Source organism: Herpailurus yagouaroundi, unplaced genomic scaffold (genome assembly GCF_014898765.1).
Source record: "Herpailurus yagouaroundi ecotype Mexico unplaced genomic scaffold, PumYag 142, whole genome shotgun sequence".
Classification (NCBI taxonomy): Eukaryota; Metazoa; Chordata; class Mammalia; order Carnivora; family Felidae; genus Herpailurus; species Herpailurus yagouaroundi.
The window spans coordinates 8,075,222-8,097,436 of record NW_024412397.1 but is presented as its reverse complement, the minus strand read 5'-3'; the positions used below and the strand labels follow the sequence as shown (position 1 = coordinate 8,097,436).

The window sequence follows — 22,215 nt, the reverse complement described above, 5'->3', positions numbered from 1 at the left end:
TGTGTGTGTGTGTGTGTGTGTGTGTGTGTGTGTGTGTGTACGTCTGCCTTGGATGACAGTGTAAGAGACAAGACGAGATGGGCAGAACATGGTTTTGTGCCCTCGTGCCCTCAAGCACTCAGACATTGAGGAACAAATAGATGGTCCCCGACCCTTTTTCTAAAACTCCAGGGGCCAGAAGTGCTTCAGAATTCAAAATATTTTAGATTTCAGGAAAATAATAAGATGCATGTACCTACCATACATTAACTAACCTCCAATGAGAATTTGGGCAATACCACGTAATGAAGTAACTATTTCTCTAGTGTAACACTTGTACAATCACAGTAAGCTGGATGAAGAAAGGAACAAATACAACCTCAAACCAGTACTGGTCAGGTTTTGCAGCAACTGTAATTCAGGTATGGGCAAGTTTTATACCAAGTAAGTTTTGAGAACACTTAAGTTTTCAGAGATTCTGGATTTTAGAACTGAGGATATGAGATTGTGGACCTTTCCCAGAAAACTCAGCAAAGGATTGTTACCAAGAAAGCTATGTTTGTTAACCTACATCAAGATTTCCCTCATAACCCTCACTTCTTATTTTTTTTTTTAAATTTTTTTTCAATGTTTATTTATTTTTGGGACAGAGAGAGACAGAGCATGAATGGGGAGGGGCAGAGAGAGAGGGAGACACAGAATTGGAAACAGGCTCCAGGCTCTGAGCCATCAGCCCAGAGCCCGACGCGGGGCTCTAACTCACGGACCGTGAGATCGTGACCTGGCTGAAGTCGGACGCTTAACCGACTGCGCCACCCAGGCGCCCCCTTATTTCTTTTTTAAAGGAACACTTTATTTTTAATAAATTCAGATTTACAGAAAGTACAGAGTACAAAGAATTCCCATATACCTTCACCCAGATCCCTACGTATTACTATTTTACCACATTTTATCTACCTACATACCTCTCTTATTATGAACTGTTTGTAAGCTGCCCTGCCCTCTCAGCCCTAAATTCATTTCCTAAACAGAGACTTTTGTCTTCTATAATCACAGTACAGTTAACCAGGAAATTAACACTGAGGCAGTAATATTCTCCAGTCTATAGACCTTCTCCAAGTTTGCATATTGTTTCACTAATGTCCTTTAGAGCTCGAGAGTTCTTGTTTGGATCCAAGTCAGGACCACACTTGGCATTTAGCTGTCATGTCTCTTCGGGTTCTAAACTGGAAGATCTCCTCAGACGTGCTCTTTCAGGGCTCAGACATTCTGCAAAGAGCACAGGCCGGTTACTTTGTAGAATGTCTGATGTTTGATGGTTCCTCGTGGTTAGATCTTCAGTGCATCCTACCAGGAAAACATGATTTCTATCTGTGCCATTATTGGTGGTGTTAACTTTAACCATTTGATCAAATGCTGTCTACCAGTTTTCTCCACTGTAAAGTTTCATTTTCCTGTGTAATTAACTAATTTCTTTGGGGTGGAATTAGGAATATAGAACTTTGGGACAATGGAGCATCAAGAAAGATTTGATACTTTAAACGAAATAAAATCGGGAAAATTAGATGTAGGTAATCCCACAGAAACCGTTCCAGTGGTTTTAAGGGAAAAATGTAAATATTCACAAGATATGTGTTACATGTTTGCAGCATTTTTAGGTTAAGTTTATAGAAGAATACCAATAAAAGGGGAGGGCAGGGCGGTTCAGAAATTCAAACTTATCCAATATATTTAAATAAAACTTTTCTACTTATCTAGAGAAAATTATCCTACTTACTTGTATTAATAGTGCTCAAATACACTAACATTTTTAACGGTTCCTTTCACCTTTGTACATCAAATGTAGGCTTACTGATCATAAGAGACGGTTTTTTTTTTTTAAATAAAGATATATGTGTATTTTTTTTTACAAAAGTTTAGAAACTCAATTTAAAAATGAAAACTCACATGTCTGAAGTGACCCTAATATACATTTACAGAAAATTCTTTTCATCCTGTCCTAAATCATTTTGAGGCACATTCATTCCCTGGTTAATTAAGCAGCAGCAAAACAACAAATAAAAGGACTAACCAGCTTCACTGGCAAATCCTGCTACATATTCCAGCTGAGGGAACTAAAATCATATTAACACTAAAATAAATAAATAAATAAATAAATAAATAAGTAAATGTAAAATAAAATCACATTTTACCTTAACACTATTTTAAAGAGATGGAATTCAGGAAGACGTCTAACAACAACAAAATAATTGCTCTAGTCTTATGGCTCACTGACAACATATATTCAATGCTTTGCAGCACTGTTCATTGGCATATTCAACAAAAAGGATAAAAAAGTTTTTTTGTCAAATATACATACTTAAGTGATTGGCTGAACCAGTAAAACTGTGCGTGAATATACATTCTAAACACAGTCTTTGAAAATAAAATAAATCCAAATCAAGAATAATGCGACAAAGAAACAAAACAGAAAAACCCCACACAACTATATGTCCACACCAAAACCTGTACGTGAATGCTCACGGCAGAGTTACTCATAAGAGCCAAAAAGTAGAAAAATCGAAATGTTCATCAACTGATGAATGGGTAAATGCAAGTGGTATAACCATACCATGGAATATCTTTAGCAATATATAGAGAGTACGTACCAGCACATAATACAATATGGGTTAACTTTGAGAATATTATCTAGTTGCAAAAAGCTAGTCACAAAAAAATACATAGTGTATGATTCCATTTTTTTTTTAAGTTTATTTATTTTTTGAGAGACAGAGAGAGACAGAGCGCGAGCGGGGAGGGGCAGAGAGAGAGGGAGTCACGGAATCTGAAACAGGCTCCAGGCTCTGAGCTGTCCGCGCAGAGCCGGATGCAGGGCCCGAACTCACAGACTGTAAGATCATGACCTAAGCTGAAGTCGGACACTCAACCGACTGAGCCACCCAGGCACCCCTGTTTGTTTATTTTTGAAAGAGAGAGACAGTGGGGGAGGGGCAAGTGGGGGAGGAGCAGAGAGAGACAGAGACACAGAACCTGAAGCAGGCTCCAGGCTCTGAGCTGTCAGCACAGAGCCCAACTCGGGGCTTGAACCAACGAAACTGCGAGATCATGACCTGAGCTGAAGTTGGACGCTCAACTGACTGAGCCACCCAGGTGCCCTGTATGATTCCATTTTTATGAAATTTCCCATAAGGAGGGAAAGTAGATTAGTGATGCACTAGGCCTGGAAAAAAATTGAAAACAGATGAGGAGTGATTGACAATGGAATGTTTTCTTTTTAGAGGATGAAAATGTCCTCAAATTGACTGTGGGGATGCTTGCACAGCTCTGTGCAAAAACCAATGAACTCTACACTTATTAAATGGGTGAGTGTATGATTATTTGAATTATTCTCAAATTTGATTTCATGCTCTGGGCTCTTAACAATTTAAACCATGTGGTTTGCTCCTTTTATTCTTAAGATGAAATGAGTACTTTCTACAATTAAACACTCTTTTATATTGTTAACGTAAGTTACTACAAAACAAAATGGGATGTTGTTTAGGAAGTTAGGGAACAGATATTATAATGAAAACTCTGAGTAAAGTCTTAATTAAGCAATTATTTCTCAAGTTTTCTAAAGCCTTTTCTCTGTGGGTGCTTATACTTCAGGGTATAAAGTACCTTCTTTTCAGGCAGCAGCACATTCCTTCCAGGTGAAGAATTTAATGCTACAATAAGGCCTGTATGTTCTCCGGAATAAATAAAAGCTAAGTTGTAATCTCCCAAATATACAAAGTTTGAAGCATAATAGAGTTGGAAGCAGTCCCTAATACAAAGAAGAGAATTTATATATTGCCATTAATAAAAATAAATCCCAGGCTATTCATCAAGCATTTCTAATAAAGACTCAACATGTTTTGTGTGCTTTAAAATGGAAGCATACCCTTTGAAAATATTTATGATCAGATTCTCTCCACTTTCAAGTGGACTACTGGGGTAAATTGAAGTGTTTTCCCTAAAAGGGGGAGAAAAATGAAGTTAACTAACATTTATGAATTCCCAAATTCAAACATGAAATATCTATGCTTAACTAATAAGGAACCATAGGGCAATTGACTATTTATTTGATGACTAAATTCCACTTATTAGAGTATTTGTTTTGTTAAATTTCTGATTTATTGAAACTCACGGACTGCAAGATCATGACCCGAGCCGAAGTCGGACACTTAACCGACTGAGGCACCCAGGCGCCCCTAATTTTGTTCTTACAGATATTTACTTTCAAAATATCTGGACCAACTTGCCATTTTCCTTTTTGAAAGTAGAATGTCTGGGTGCCTGGGTGGCTCAGTCGGTTGGGCGTACAACTTCGGCTCAGGTCATGATCTCACAGTCTGTGAGTTCGAGCCCCGCGTCGGGCTGTGTGCTGACAGCTCGGAGCCTGGAGCCGGCTTCGGATTCTGTGTCTCCCTCTCTCTCTGACCCTCCCCCACTCGTGCTCTGTCTCTCCCTCAAAAATAAATAAACATGAAAAAAAAAAAAAGAAAGAAAGTAGAATTCTTCCTAAAAGGGTACCTTGAGCCACAAACTGGTCGTGTGAGGCTTCAGGGAGAGGCGCTGTGGAGGGCCCAAATGGTGGAAATTCAGTGCTTCCCGATGAAGATGCCACCTATGGAGCAGCAAAGAAAATGATTTTATTCTTAACACTAGCTAATGTTAACACATGGAAAGCAAAACAGAACCAATATGTACATACAAATCCTTTAACAAGAAGGTTTATGACAAAACTATACTAGTTAATATAAGTGGAAAACATTTCATATTTTAAGAGTTGTAAGTTTTTTGAAGGGTACTTTCAACTTCTTTTAGGACCTGCTGGAATTTATGTAAAGCAGCAAGTCAAAGGAGCAGAGTTTTGATTTGAAGCCCATTTAGGATTTTAAGGTCTGGATAAGGCCTACTCCCTCTTATCATCCAAATGTTAAAAGGCTAAACCATATTCCTTTCTTTAACTTTTGCATAATTCATTGCGTCCTTGAGATATTTTGTCCTACTTGATTCATAATAAGAGGGATTTTTTATAAGTATCCAACGGCACACACAAATTTTAATAGTGCCTATGAAAAAATCAGCAGAAATACTAAACGATTCTTCTTTACCTTTTCCCATTTCACAAAAGAACTGTTTCAGGTCATATGTGGACACAGTGTTTCAGAACACAGTACTTTTTATTTTTTTAAGCTTATTTATTTTGAGAGAGAGAGAGTGCGCATGAGCACATGTATGCAAGTAGGAGAGGAGCAGAGAAAGAGAGAGAGAGAGAGAATGAGAATACCAAGCAGGCTCTGTGCTGGCATCCTGGAGCTCCACAGCCTGATGTGGGGCTTGAACCCATGAACCATGAGATCATGACCTGAGCCAAAATCAGGAGTTGGATGCTCAACCGACTGACTGAGCCACCCAGGTGCCCAGAATACAGTATTTTTTTAAAACATTGAACATAACACAAACTGTGTAGAAGGCAAACACAATTTCACCTACAGATCTGCAGATGAGCAGACTGTGTGGCCTCCTAGAACTGAAAAAGCTCAAACTGATGTATCTGGCACCTTCTATGTGAAAAACATCTTAGCTGCAGAGGTCAGATCATTCCTTCTCTTACCATCAATTTACTCCACACACCTAGACAAGCTGCAGGTCAGTGCATGCATAGAGCAAGCATGTCAGTACAATGTCAACAGATCTCATGAATCAACACTATCTCAAACTCAGATACCATACACCTCAGTACTCATACACTAACTGTGCATTTAACATGCAAAGTAGGATGCCTCAGACATGATATGATAGAGTCAAAGCAAAAACCAAGGTTGTTTTTTTCTTTAAGTTTATGTATTTTAAGAGAGCGAGTGGGGGAGGGGCAGAGAGAGAGGGAAGGAAAGAGAATCCCAAGTAGACTCCACAATGTCAGCACAGAGCCTGATGCAGGGCTTGAACCCACAAACCACGAGATCATGACCTGAGCTGAAATCAATAGTTGGACACTTAGCCAAATGAGCCACCCAGAAACCACCCCCCGCCAGGTTTTTGTTTTTAATACTAAAATAAAGCAGGGTTATTTATCTATTTATTTTTAACTTTATTTGTTATTGAGAGACAGAGCACAAGCAGGGTAGGGGCAGAGAGAAGGAGACACAGAATCCAAAGCAGGCTCCAGGCTCTGAGCTGTCAGCACAGAGCCTGACGTGGGGCTTGAACTCATGAACCGTGAGATCATGACCTGAACTGAAGTCAGACACTCAACCGACTGAGCCACCCAGGTGCCCCCAGGGTTGTTTTTTAATAAAAAATTTAATAACAAAAATAAACCAAGGTTATATTTTATTTTCTGTTAGTAAAGAGAATATAAATTTGAAGAAAATGATTGATGGAACTTATATCCAGTTTTTAAAATCCCCCTTTCAACTTAAGACTTTAATCATCTCTCATCACTTCAAGTGTAACATTACAATAACAACAGAAAGCTGTGGCCAATAAATGTAAGCCCAGCATGTAAAGTCATCCAAAAAAGAAATCCGGACAAATTTCAGTCTAAATAAATCTCTCCTAAACGATCATGTATTAAATACCTTATTTTATATAATATTAGGTCCAGATAATAGGAAACACCTAAAATTTATTTTTCTAAAAATGGTATTTACTACAACTGGCTCTAAGAAATGTGGAAAAAAACATCCCATCAACAAACATCCAAATAACTTTTACAGTCTGTGAGGACAACAATCATAACTGAGATTGTATCACAAAGCACGCAGGAGCTAATAATATATGGCACCTACCACAAGCTCCTTTGTTTATATAATAAAATTGAAGAGAACAATGATGCTAGAATCCTTTACCTTTTCAATTAACAACATCCTTTCAAAGGACACTCAAGCAGCCCTCACCACTGACAAAGCCAGAGGTAGCATTCAGAGCAGGAAAAGAAGGTTTCTAAGGGCTCGTTAGAAGAAAGCAAAGTCACGGTTTGTGACCAAAGGTCAGACAGTAATAAAAGTTGTGATTTTCCTTAATATAGTCCAAGAAAGTGACATACAAATTCAGAAAATATGATTTTAGAAAGCATCTTGCCTAATAGTTATAACCTACCCCATATGGTTGAGAAAACACAAGGACTTCTTTATACAGTAATATATTGTGCTTTAAAATTTGATTATGGGTGATTTATATTATCTACTAACATCTATATTTTTTGAATTTGCTATATTAGCACATTATTATTCTAACAAGACAAAAAGGTATTAAACTGAATTGCTCTGGTTCTATACTCAAATCCTTGCTTGTTTGAAAATAATCTCTAACGGACATTTATTTGGTTATATGTAATAATATGTAAATATCTGACTTGTCATCTTGCAAGTAACTTGTGAATATCTGACTTGTTATCTTGCAAAATTCAAGTCTTAGCCTCTGGAAGGTGGAGGAGGTTCACATGAGCCCGTAGTGCTACAGGTAGAAAAGGCCTGATCTAGTCCAGGTCCTCATTTAGAGATAAAGACCTCGAGTAAGGGCCCGAAGGCACACTCTCATTAGGATTCTCAGTTGAGGACTACGTTTATGACATCACAAATACACTCAAGTCAGAAGAAGCCCTCAGACAAACCTCCAAAATGCTGGCCAATCTTGTCTGCGAGGGTATGCTTCTTTCTCCCCACGCCGTTTCCATGGAGGAGGGTTGGCTTACTTTTCCAGAAAACTGAGCAGGCTTAGCCACTCCTTCCCCCACAGCAGAGAACTCACGTTCTCATTTGGTCTCTACCTCTTAGGAGCCAGAAAGCCCACAGTGGGAGCCCAGGGCTGTCCTTACAGTAGGTCTGGTTAATTCTTCTGTCACTTGCTCTTTTCATTAAAAGGTTAAAAGGGCTTCAGAACAAAATCGCAATCTAGACATTTTTTTCCTCTTTCTCGTCTCCCACATGACACATCCTGAGATTTTCAATTTACATTCCCTTGATAAGACAAATAAAACTGGGTTTTCTTGAATTGAAGTATATATACTTGGATCTTTATCACCTTGCTGGTATATAAGAGGCAATAAAAGCCTGTTAGGGCAGACAAATTGATGTTACTTAAAGCCACTGTCCTAAAACGGAATCAAATTTTGCTTATAAAAACTAAAAAAGATAATAGCCTTTTCTTCAATGTGTTTAGAAACAGATTTGAGAGCTAAAGAAGTTTTCTAAATCATGCCTCATTGTAAAATAGGCAGTTACAATTTTAAGAGTCCCTTTGAAGTAGCAGAAAATAGCAAAGTCATTTACCATATCAAAGTAGAATTTGGGTTAAAAAAAAAAAAAAGACAATTTGGGGTGCCTGGGTGGCTCAGTCAGTTGGGCATCTGACTTTGGCTCAGGTCATGATCTCACGGTTTGTGAGTTCGAGCCCCGTGTCGGGCTCTGTGCTGACAGCTCGGAGCCTGGAGCCTGCTTCAGATTTTGCGTCTCTCCATCTCTCGGCCCCTCCCCTGCTCATGCTCTGTGTCTCTCTGTCTCTCAATAATAAATAAACATTAAAAAAAATTGTTTTTAATTTAAAAAAGACAATTTCTGTCATATAAACAAAATGCATCAATGTTCAGAACTGTTTTCTTTGTATTCTACCTTTCAGAAATGAAAGAGTTCACTAGATACTTCAAATATTTTTGAAAGCTAATTTAGGACTTGAATACTTTATTTGTCAAGTGATTTTATAATACTTTCCATCTTCTTTCATCAAATGTACTATCGGTGCCTAAATAAGTTATTTGATTTTTAAAAAATTAAAAGAGAACAAAGGAAGAAAGGATTTGTGAGATGAAAAAGAGAGGGTACAAATCTACTCACATTTTTCAAACATGGCAAAATATAAAGTATGAAAGGTTTCCAAGGAACACTAGGGTTCCTGTGCTCACTTTTATAAATGATACCTTTCTCTTTATGCCCAAGAGCGGGAAAGCTTTGGCATGCTTCACAATTTGTAATCATTAATTCGAACCAAATTACAACCAGAAGTTTAAATCACTCTGACTACATAGATCCATGATTCAAATGGAGTGTGTACAACATAGAAAAAGAAAGCTCAGAAAAATATCCCCGAAAGAACGAGCATAAGATGATATAAGATTCTCTCCTGTCTATCTGTAAGATCACTCACATGCAGAGACTTAACCCCAGGGCACAGTCCCAGTCCCTATGCCCTACTGTATATAATTTAAGAGAACAAGTTGCCTAGAGCTTGTCTTAGTCCACTCTCCATTAGCTTTGTGACCCTACGCCAAATACTTAAATTCTCGAAGACCTTACTTCTTCACTTGGGAAACACTACCGCTCTCAAATGGTTTAACACCATTTGTAGCACTTCAGCAAACAGCAAACTAGAGGGTGTTGTTTCTGAGCTCTAAAGGCCGAAAGTTGACTCTCTACTTCCATCAAACCTTATTATATGAAATAATCAGTTCTACCAAAATTAAGAAAATATATTTTAGCACAAATATAAAATAAGACCCAAACCTATTTTACTTACCTCAGTTACAGTTACCTGGTTAATAAAATTGCTGAAATCTATCTCAAAATGTTTTTGCCAATTTCTTTAAACACTTTCACTTGACATTAATGGCTATACCTCTATAGTAACTTAGTTTGGATAACTTCAGACGTATGACAGTGAATACAAAATACAGAAAAACATATAAAATAAATACTATTTGCTCTTTCTAATAATGTTTAAAAGAATAATTATTTATAAACTAGTACACACGAGGCACACATAATGGAATATTCTATTTTCACCAGCTATCGTATTCATGCTAATGTCACATACAAAATAATCATAGTAGGAAAAACTAATGTGGGGGGATTTGCTTTTTAACAACCAATACCTAAGTTTTACTTAAAGAATCAATACTAAATTTTTATACCAAAAAAAAGTGTTAATTTTCCTTATACTACAGCCCAGTGGCCTGTATTACTAATACCTGAGAAACTAGAATCTCACTTATATTTTCTTTCTAACTAAAATATATGGGTTCTTAGACCCACAGGTGGTTGAAATTTATTTAAACAAAGTATATCATTCTCTTTCTCTCTACCATCATGCAAACTACAGTCTCCCCAGGTTTTTCCTGGGGTTACCATATGCCCACACTCTATCACTATTCCTACATCAAAACTATTTTTCTTCCTAAAAGCCTCTTGGATATATCCCTGCTTTAACTGTCCTTGGTCTACTCTTCATTCTATAAAAAAACTTGAAACTACATCACACAAATGCCAATACATATTTCTCTAATGTCGACTGTAATGTTTCATGCATTTGACTCAGCGGAAATAGCTCTATAACTGTATCTCTACAGCTATGATATCTTACCTCTTCAAATCCAAACACAGGTTCAGCTCTCTTAGCTAACCCCTACCTGGTAATTAAACTTTGGCCTTTGTTCCACACTCCAAACAAACCATGCCTCTTCTGAATATCTAATGCTTTCAGTACGACATATGTGGCACGCCGTCTTCTCAGTATGCTTCACGTTCTCAACTACAGTTTCAACCCCTGTAACTGGGTACTGAATCTTAAGACACATCTGAATATCTTTTCAGCTCCCCACAAATGTGTGCATACATCTAAAAAAGATTAATCCTTTAAAGCCCATTTCAATTGCCACTTCTTATATACAGTATCACTTTATATTTCATCATTCCCTCTAATGTAACCTCACTGCACCCTGACTACTACATCTATCATGGCACCTAACACATGGCTTTGTCCTGAAGGAGTGTAACATCACGGCCAACAACTGAACTCTAGAGCCAAACACACTTCTGGACTCAAATAGTTCTCTATCAGTTACCAGCACTGGAGCCTTGAACAAGACACTTATTCACTGTACGCTTTAATCTTTCCTTTTGTAAAATAGCAATAGTAAGAATCACCTTCAATACTTTAAAATGGTTATCAAGGTCTCTAACGTGGCATTAACTGCACAGAACGGATAATGGCCCAGCAACAGCACACAAAGCAAAAGACAGTGCTTTCCTTAGAAAGACAAAATGAAAACACCAACCAATAAACAAACTGCATCTCTTGCCGTATCTGGGAAATACACAAAATGATGATAAGAATAACCAGATACACTTATTGGCAAGATTTCAATCCACTGAACTGATATACCTCACTATATTCTTATACTTAAGAAAGTATTAGTTGGTCTGGGTATGACAGCTTAGGTTTAAAGTAATACTGGAAAAATGAATAAACTCTCCAGATTTTTTTTCTGTTGGAAGAAAGACATACAATATCTCTGGCATGGCAAGAAAAAGATGACAATTAGCAGAATTGGGGTAATGAGACTATTTCTGTGAGTAAAAGCCAATTTGGTGAGTAAAAGTCACCAATACCAAAGCTCTTCTAGTTGGAATCCAAAAGAAGAAAAAAAGAGTTGACTCTAAAAATTCCAACAGATAACTGTCTTTTAAGAAACTATACAAAATAAATCTTACATAGAACTATAATGAGAATTCCTTAAAAAAAAAAAAAGAGTTCATTGGTATTTTTTTCTAAAAGAATACGTAATGTCTGAACACAAGCAAGTTACAGACTTTTATGTTAACAGAAGTGCTTCTATTTTAATAATGATTACAATAAATATATTTCCAAAATTTTCTCAGAAAATCTAGTTTCCCGATCTATAAGATTTGTTATGATTAAAGTTTCTAGTATATATTATACAAATATATTTTTATTATTATATATTTTATTTACTATTATACATTATTATCTCATAAAATAGAAAAATGCAAAAGTACTTAAATCCTCTTGCATAGGATAAATACAACTTGGTATCTACAAAACAGCTAGGATGACTCAAAATTAATGAGAGCAATTACTATTTACTGAGTACCTACTATAAGCAAAGAACTGAACAATGTACAAATTACAGATAGCCCTTTTAATAAACACAGGAACCAAGGAATCACTTTTAAGCACATACTAATGCTGCCGTTCTGGGAACTAAATAACTAATTAATACAGCTCCTTTTTGCATTTAATTATATTATTTCTCTTGTGGAGACAAAGACATACTATTTCTAGCATGGAAAGGAAAGCATGACATCTAGTGGACCTGGGGTGATTACTCCACTTTTCCAAATAAAGCTTCAGCTCAGCACCAACCACAAACTCTTCTGGGTCCAGGGAAAAGGATGACTCCTAAAACTGTCACAAAAAGTACCAGTGTTGGGAAACCATAGGAGGTGGATCTTAATTATGAGATGAACTTTATTACTGCCTGGTAATTATTTATTATTCTCATATTACTTTTGCTCCTGCAAGCAGGAAAGCCAAGGTCCTGTCTTCTTATTAGGGTTTATGATGCAGTAATTGTTCCAAAGACACTTTATGATTTCGTGTAATGTTTTCCACTTGACAGTAAGTGATTTTGTACGCTTGTAAAACAAGTGAAACCTAGTCTCAGTCATATTTAGGAATACTTAGTGTGTCTCAAACTCTTTAGAACAAAGTAACTTATGAATGAAAAGGAGAAAGAAGGCAGGCAGGCATAAATTTCAGGTATTGCAGATAATCAAAACAAGCTTCTACCTGATGCAAGTATTTAGAAATGTGTTTAAAATCTCCAGTACCAGGGTGCCTGGGTGGCTTAGTCGATTAAGTATCCAACTCTCGATTTGGGCTCAAGTCCTGATCTTGCAGTTCATGAGATCAAGCCCTGCATCAGGCTCTGCACTGACAGCACAGAACCTGTTTGGGATTCTCTCTCTCCCTCTCTCTGCCCCTGTCCCACTCGCACACACATGTGACCCTCGCCTCAAAATAAACATTTAAAGATAATAATAAAAAAATAAAATAAAATCTCCAGTACTAAACTGGAATCATTTGAATGGGTCCACTTTCTCCAAATTGCTTTGTCCTTAAGCAAAACTGCAGAGTAATCAAGTTTTATGATCATATAGGATCTATTATATTACTACTGATAAACACTTTTAAACTTTCATGCTTCCGGTTCTTTTAAATAAGGTACAAAAAAAGGTTGTAAATTTGTCTAAAAGGACATTCAGTGCAGCTATAGAAGTACATCAGTCCCTAACTCTGCACAGACAGCAGTTCAAATAAATCACAGCTATTTTAATCATGACCTTATATTCTGAATACAGTCTTATCCTGTCCATCCACTACGTAAATTCAAACTTCCAGAGGTTCAAAATGAAGCACTAATGCATTCTTGTGGGGCCTGAGTGGCTCAGTCAGTTGAGCGTCTGACTCTCGATTTCAGCTCAGGCCATGATCTCACGGTTCGTGGGACTGAGCCCCACACTGGGCTCTGTACTGACGGCGTGGAGCCTGCTTGGGATTCTCTCTCCCTCTCCCTCACCCTCTCTCTCTGACCCTCTCCCCCCACTCACTCTCTCTCTTTAAAAATAAACATTAAAAAAAAAATTTGAAGCACTAATGCATTCTTTCAAAGTACCATTGTTTCCACGGTGGAGAGAGAACTTGGATCTTGATCTTGGCTGGACAACCTAGATGGAGCCCTCCAAAACTTGAATGAATCGTCTAAACCTGTGACAACAAGAAAACTGTCAACATGAATACATCTTTCCTCCTTACTGGAGCAATTAACAGAAAGAATACTTGTTGCAGGAAGCCAATCAAGAACCAAGAAAAAAAGTTTGCCTAATTTTTATTATTAATTAGTTTATATAAAAAACTTGTTTCACAAGAATTTTAATGGCCATTAGTGGACTTTGCTTAGCTTAATCTAATACAATTTAGCAAGAGCACCAGCTCCCAAACTTTAATGTGCCTAAGGATCATAAAGAGCTACTATTAAAGCAATTTTCTATTGCCAGAGATTCCATTCCCACAATTTGGGGTGGGAGCCCTAATTCTGCATTTGTAACAAGCTCAAAAAGACCTCAATGACAATGGTTCCAGGACTAAGCTTTGAGGAACAGTGATCCAGGGAAATCCAAACAATGAAATGTGTCACTCTCCTAATAGGGATATCTATTTAAAATGTTCAAAAACTTCATTAAATATCATTTTCCTCTTAATTCCTGAACTGAGCAGAAAAGCCAACTAGAAATTCAGACTTAAGTATTTGGGGGTAAAGGAACTATTTCTGAAATTCACTCTTAAATAGTTCAGAAAATATATATGTATGCATGTATACAAGTATATAAATAAATGAATTTTATTTATGTACATATACACATATACATACACTTGGCGTAGGGGAACAAATATAGTAAAATGTTCACATTTGGGAACGCTTGTACTATTCTTGCACCTTGTCTGTAAATGTGAAATTATGTCAAGATTTTTAACAATTACTATTAAAAATTCATTTTAAAATAAATACAACTTATTTTTAAAAATCATTCAATTATTTACTATTATGAGACAAAATTATTTATATGTGCTAAGATCTTAGGAAATCCAAAAGAATCTAAAAATAGAAATAAAAAGGTTTCAATAAGATATTCTGATAAATGAGTACCAAACCAAAAACAAATAGCTTTTTGATGTATTAGCAAAACATGTAAGAAAATTTAGTATGAAAAGGTCTCATACTTGATTGCCTGGGAAGAACCACCTTCCAAAAAGTTTAAAACATCTAACAGAGAAAAAAAAAAAACATAAAACTTAACTGAAGGGCATGAAGTAACTTATAAAACATTAATAAGATACCAAAAATGGTTTCCATGAAGAATTTATAACATAGGAAAATGCTTAGGCAATGTCTAGTGAAAGGAGGAAACACAGAAATGTACATAAGATATGAACACAATCATGTAAAATAAACAAAAGCTAGAGAGAGAGAAGACTGGAAGAAAATACACCCTAACATTAACAAATGTAATCTCTGCACAGTGGGACCAGAGGTCAACGTGTACTTTTCATTATTTTTTAAATATTTTCAGTATTATTTTTCAAATATCAAACACATAGATTTTCAACAGTTTTTAAAAAGTTAGCTTTTGTAAAAATAAAAATATAATGTACTTACCATTTAAATCACTGCCTTCTGAAGTTCCATCAAGAGCAGAAAATTTCAAATCAAAAGTATACCGTCCCAGGTAACAGTGTTTTACCATCTGATTCAAATGTTCATAAAAATGACAGTGATATAAAAGAGCCTGAAGGGCAGGTTTTCCTACGAGCGATACGCCAGAATCCTCATCGTGGACACAGGGGCCCTGTAGGAAAGGGAGAGAAAAGGAGACACTGATTTATAACATAATTTCTTCCGAAAGACCTGCTACATGCCCCACATTCTCCTCAACGAATCATATGGGTCCTTGCATTTGCCTCTGTCCTCCCGCACTCAAAACAGCATGACCTAGGGCTAATTATTACATAGTACTCTTAAGTTTTTGCTGACCAAAAATCCTTTCAAGGCAGAAGGCTGATCTATTCCACCTCCTGAGAGATAACCATTTAGTTTAAAACATTCCTCTGAAATGGTAGTTTTAATCAAGTAATTATATACTTGAGCCACAAATACAATAAAAACAGTATTTTTCAACCTACACAGTATAAAATAATTGTGCGAATATCTGAAATAATGTGTCCAATAATTACGTTCCAAACTATTTTTTGCACCTATCAATGTGCCAGATAAAAATGAAAAAGACTCATCACTACCCATGATAAAACTTGCTTGCCATATTACTTCTCATTGAATTTACTACACCAAGGGAAACACACAGGTACACACACACACACGCTTTCCATCAGGAGTAGGCTGAGAAGAATGGGCCATTATACAATTTTAATCTCTCTGCACTTTTTTCCAAATAATTTTTTGCTCTACCACTCACTACTTTTCCTGGAATATCCAATGGCAAAAATCAAGCAGTCAGGATTCACTTCAAGTGTGCAAATAATCCTATCACTAGCTCATAAATATTTCCATTTTTGGAAAATGATAATAAAGTTACGATTTTAAAAACAGACCATAAGAAAAAGAAAAAGAAAAAACAGAAAACAGAAATCTAAGTGCCACCAGGAAAGGTATGGTCAAAACATATTCAATTTATCATTAACTGTGAAATTTGTGTTTGGGTCCCTTTTCTCATGCCTCCTCATCACCAAGGAAAAATGGATGTTAAAACTATCCAGGAAGATCAAATAATTCACAAGTTAAAGGTATAATTACACCAATAAGATCATTTCCGTTAACCTTTCTTTTTCAGGATATTATCATTATAATCAAACCTCTTCATTATTAATACCTTTTATAGTCATGAATTTGTTACTGTTGTATTCTAATAAACCTACCTAATACCGTGAGCTTATTCTTTATCAATAGAGCAATTTACATGTTTAATAAGAAATAAGACTACTTAGGAGAGCCCGGGTGGCTCAGTCCATTAAATGTTCAACTCTTGGCTCAGGTCATGATCTCACTGTTGTGAGATCTAGCCCTGCATTGGGCTCCACGCTGAGAGTGGAACCTGCTTAAAATTCTCCTTCTCCCTCTCCCTCTCCCCCACTCTGCTCAGGCTCTCTCAAAAAAACAAAACAAAAAGAAAAGAAAGAAGATTATTTAATGAGCAACTAGCACATGGTGGTCCCTGTGTAACTTGAAATTTTGAGGTCTAGAAGAAGCAGGTACAACAGAAAAGTGCAAGAACTGGGTCATGTGGCTGTTTATTAGCCATGGTATACATTTCAGGCAATATGGCCTTTTCATGCATTATCTTATTTAATTAGCTAGGATGAAATAATTCATCCCAACCACAAAGCCAATCCTAACATCCACAGCTTCAAACTTTCTCTTTTAAGCAACCTATACCATTTTTAAAGTTTATTTATTTGAGAGAGAGAGACAGATATTGCCCATGTGCACACAAGCGGGGGAGGAGCAGAGAGAGGGAGAGACAGAGAATCTCAAGCAGGTTCTGTGCTACCACGGCAGAGCCCAACACAGGGCTTGATCTCACACATTATGAGATCATGACATGAGCTGAAATCAAGAGTCGGACACCTAACCGACTGAGCCACCCAGGTGCCCACAACTTATAACATTCTTAAATGTACAAAACATGTCAAATACAGAAGAGATTCGCAATAGTTGATTAACATCACAAATTAAAGCCCTCATTATAATAATTCAGAGAAGGAATTAACAACCAAGATGAGAACTATAATTCAGCTAAGTTTACTAGCTTTGCTATAACTACTTAACAAACCTTAATAAATCAATAAAATGAAATTATTAAACAAAGTAGGACAAATACTATTTTTCTAAATATATTTCATAATGATGCCCAGAACAATTTTTAAATTTTATTACACAGATTATATAAAATTTCCACTTTTGCAAAAATCATACCTATATAATTGCTTCCTGGATAAGTTATACCACAGTCCAAAATTCATAAAGGTTTAAAAAAAATAGGTGAAGGAATATAAACTATATAAATCTCAAAAACAAGCCCTTCAAGAGCTCCTACTAAGTCTGCTGATTCTTTATTCTATGGAAGCTGATGGTTATACCATCTGCTAGAAGGAAGGGTGTTACAAACGTGCTGTCTTCCTAAAATCCACCTTTTCTTCAGTTACAAGTATTTTCAAAGTGAGAAATCATACGTAAGTGATATAGAACTGTAGTAGTTATTATATAAATATGTATAATTATCATAGTGATAAAGAATCGTGAGCATGACATTTATCCTTCAATTAGTGCACAGATAGTCTCCAACTTACAATGGTTCAACCTACGATTGTTCTACTTCACAAGGGTGCCAAAGCGATGAGTGCTCAATATAAACCATACTTCAAACTTTGAAGTCTGAGCTCTTCCTGGCCTAGCGATATGCACCGCGATACTCTCATGACTGGGCAGCAACAGGAAGCTGCTGCTCCTGGTCAGCCAGCAGTCACAAGGGTTAAGTGAATGATACGACCATCCTGTACCCACACGACCGTTCTATTTTTCACTCTCAGTACACTATTCAATAAATTACATGAGATATTCAACCCCTGATTATCAAATGGGCTTTGAGTTAGATGATTTTTTGCCCAACTGCAGGCTAATGTAAGTGTTCTGAGCACATTTAAGGTAGACTAGGCTAAGCTGTGATGTTTATTAAATGCATTTTCAGCTTCCAATGTATTTAATTGAACAATGTTTATCGGACATAACCCCATTGCAAGCCAAGGAAGATCTTTATTTTTAAAATGTGCTTTTTCTTGGGGCCCCTGGGTGGCTCAGTCGGTTGAGCGACCTACTTCGGCTCAGGTCATGATCTCACAGTTCGGGAGTTCGAGCCCCGCGTCTGGCTCTGTGCTGACAGCTCAGAGCCTGGAGCCTGCTTCGGATTCTGTGTCTCCCTCTCTCTCTGCCCCATCCCCACTCATGCTCTGTCTCTCTCTGTCTTAAAAATAAATAAAACATTAAAAAAAATTTTTTTAATGTGCTTTTTCTCTAGGCCTTACAAATATATTAAAAAAATATTTAGAAAGTAATGATAACAAGTCATAATAAGAGACATAATTTAAAATTCCATCTACTTAACAAGGTTTTAGAACCTGATTTTTTTCTTTGCCTATAAATCAGTGAAAAGTTTTCAACCTACCAAGATTGTAGAAGTTAATTCTGATTTGAATGAAAAAATTAATATCCTAGAAAATAAAGACTAAGAGATAAAAATATAAGATATAAAGAGACCTAATATGGGACTCATATGACATGTGGAAAGATAGAACAAAGAAAACAGAAAAGTCATTTTTAAAAGAAATAAACATGAAAAAATATGTCAGAACCAAAAGATATAGAACATCTATATCTTCAAATTAAGGAGTTTAATGAGCACTACAGCAAGAGCAATGAAAAAGATATAAAACCATAAAATTCTAGGACATCAAAGATAAAGAGGAGATGATAAAAGAAAAACTTGGCCGTAAAGAGGTAAAAGAGCCACATGGGGATCTAACTTCTCATCAGCAGAGGGGAAGTTAGAAGACAGTGAAGCAAAATTCTTATGAGGAATGATTTCAACCTAGTATATGGTAACTACCCAAACTATCAAGTGCAATTTAAATGCATTTTCAAATATGCAAGAACTCATTAAGGTTATTGCTCATGCACTTGTTTTTAGGTAGGAGTATAATTATTTTGAAGATGATTTCTAGGAAAAATGATCCTAACTGAAGAGAAAGGATGATCAAGAGTTTAGAAAAACATGAAATATGATTTAGACTCACAATTCAAAAAAAAAAAAAAATTAAAGATAAAAACTCCAAGGGGGGAAAAAAATCACCCAAATCACTTTTTTAAATTATACACACACTCAAACCTATATATATACATACATATGAATATCAGAAAATGTTTCCTCTGAGCATCAGAGGAGTCATGGCACCCCAGTAAATGGCTCTGTAGTAAATTACTAGTTTACAATTGTTAGAATCAACTCCTAGATAAATGAAGGCTGCAGAAGAGAATGTAAACATAATCAAGATTCGCAGAGTCAAAGTAGAACTAAAGCTGACAAAGATCGGCTTACAGAACATCTTACCCACAACTTCCTCACCTTCTAAATGGAGGGAGAGAGACATGATCCATAGGTCACAAGACCAGAAACGGCAGTGGAGAAACTAAGAACAGTAATAAACTAAATTGGCAGGACACTGTTTAAATGAGCTAAATCCTATGTATCAACACAGTAAAGGAACAAACATTATTGCAAACTACTATTTAGAGATATGAAGGTATTAAAATCAGTAGGAGGTAAAGCTGTCTCTGTGAATGAAAAGAGGCAGTAAAGTTCATTACAAGCTCTATTAGGTGCTTTAACTGTATGTATTTATTACTTTAAAAATTTTTTTCTAAAACTTCAAACAATTCATTCAAAATATTTTCAAGTCCTCAAAGACGACCAAATGATCTCAAATACATACATATTACACCATTATTTTTTAAATTTGATTTATTTTAACCAATCGTTAAGCCTGAAACCCCTTTCTCCACATGCCAAAGCTTCCTAGTGGCAATGGCATGTTAGCAACAGAGCTGTACTCAGGGTACTAAAGCCAAGTCCAGCATATGCACAAAAGATGGGCTGACTCAGGCTTTCCACAGATGACTAATGGTACAAGGGCCAGAACAATGAAGCTTTTCATGCACACACAAGGCTCTGCTCCACAGATCCATCAGTAATTGATGGGGCTGGCTTCTGGCACAGTGGGGAAATCAGCATGGTCTAACTGCTCTGTCTCAGGATGTCTATATCCTTACCAGACTTGCCCTCAGGTGAGTGCTGGGGCTGCCAGATCACCTGCAAAACTGCCAGGAGCAGCTGAGAAGGACAGTATGCAAAAAAAGAAAACTCTTCAAATCACCAGGTGCCATTATAAATAAGTTTGCAAAGAGAAAAGCAAATTAATTATGTCATAGAAATTCCAATTAGTTTGAAAACATTGTTCTCAAGGATGCAATAAGCTAGAATATTAATTTAAAAACAAGTATTTTAGTCCTAGTGTCACAGTACTAATATACCCATTTAGCTATGATTCAAAAGGAACTAGAAGCAAACTGAAAATTACATTTAAGAAGAGCAGAGAACAGGGACACCTGGCTGGCTCAGTCTGTGGAACATGCAACTCTTATTAATATGGGAGTTGTGGGTTCAAGCCCCAAACTGGGTATAGAGATTACTTAAAATAAAATCTTTAAGGAAAAAAAAAAAAGAATAGAGAATATTTTCAAGATGACAAATCATTTTGATATGTAACAATTAAAGAAAACTGCTATAATGTAATTCAGAAATTGGAAAAAATGACCATAATTACAAACAAAATCCTTAACTACAGATAAAATATGAATATAAATAAAATGATACTGCTTCTCTGACATCAAGTATTTACTGTTTTGCAAAATCAATACTTTATGATGATTCCTGATGAACACATTAAGAGATGAAAAATACACACTGATAATTAACACATCAAATATGAAAATGATAAAAACTGTAACTATTAATGAGTCGACTATCTCTCTAGAACACACACACAAACACACACGCAGACCGTTTCCTGCTACGTTCACTGTAAGCACACGGAAGTAACGACTCCTTCCTCCTGCCCAGGAACAGTGAACAGACGTAGAACCCTGATCTCATTTCTAAATACCATTCTCCATTAAAAGAAATCAGGGCTCTCTGATCAAACGTCTGATTCCAGGCTGGGGCTGGGAAATTCTGGAACATCTTGCTATACCAGAATAGAAGGAAGTGCTCAAAGACTGATGAAAACACATTAAAAGGACAAAAGATTCTTCATGAAGGGTCTCCTCCTAGTCAAATCTGGAACAATTTCACTATCTAAATAAATAACGACAGAAACAGATTATAACTCATAAAACAATCTAAGAATCTTTGAGTCCATACTGGTGTAAATAAATAAATAAATGGGGCAGAAAAGAAAGCTCTTTCTTACATTAAAATATAATAAATGACAGAATCAGACAAAAAGAATGACATAATTAGAAAGTCATCATTTGGCAACCATTCTATAATAATTGCTTTAGACAAGAATCACAAATCAAGTTAAAACTAGTAGAAGAAAAGTTGATGAGAAATAGGTATTGACACAATCTCAGCATATCTCCCTTCAAAAAAAATTAAAAAAAAAAAAAAAAAAAAAACAATGTAACTCCACATGAAGGAAACAAGTAGACTCTACCTTGACCAAACAAGCAGACTCTACCTTGACCAAACAAGCAAGGTCAGTATCACCAGTAATGGGGCAAAGAGTTTATCTTGTCTCCTGAGACAACGCACTAACAAGAACACGTCACTTCTGTGGCTTTTCTGTCAAAAAATGTATAACCTGAATCTAATCCTGAGGACAGATAAACTGAATTAAAGAATATTATAAAAATTAAATAGCCTAAACTCTTCAAAAATGCTACGGTCATAAATGTTAAAGATTTAGGAATGATTTTAGCTAAAAGAAACTAAGTAGACATGACAACTATATGCAACACGTATTCCCAAACCAGGTCCTAGATCCTGACTGGGGTGTTGTAAAGGACAACAGTGGGACAACTGGAAAAATCTGAATAATTACCTAATTTTGATAATTATTATGATTTTATAAGAGAATGTCTTCATTTTTAGGAAATTCACACTTAAGTGTTTAGGAGAAAAAGAAGCATTATGCCTGCACCTCTTAACAGTTCAGAAAAAAAATACC

The 22,215-nt window shown here is 36.1% G+C and overlaps 1 protein-coding gene across 5 annotated transcripts in view; it reads right to left on the bottom strand.

The window, feature by feature from the left end:
- Window positions 1–22,215, bottom strand: part of RTTN (rotatin) — a 161,933-nt gene that overhangs the window by 41,322 nt on the left and 98,396 nt on the right. For all 5 annotated transcript variants that reach the window (XM_040478586.1, XM_040478587.1, XM_040478588.1 and 2 more), the window contains 3 exons: window positions 15,020–15,209; window positions 13,478–13,569; window positions 4,534–4,627 (listed from right to left, as the gene is read on the bottom strand). In XM_040478586.1, the coding sequence (XP_040334520.1) occupies window positions 4,534–4,627; window positions 13,478–13,569; window positions 15,020–15,209 (376 nt within the window). The remainder of the gene's footprint in view (window positions 1–4,533; window positions 4,628–13,477; window positions 13,570–15,019; window positions 15,210–22,215) is intronic.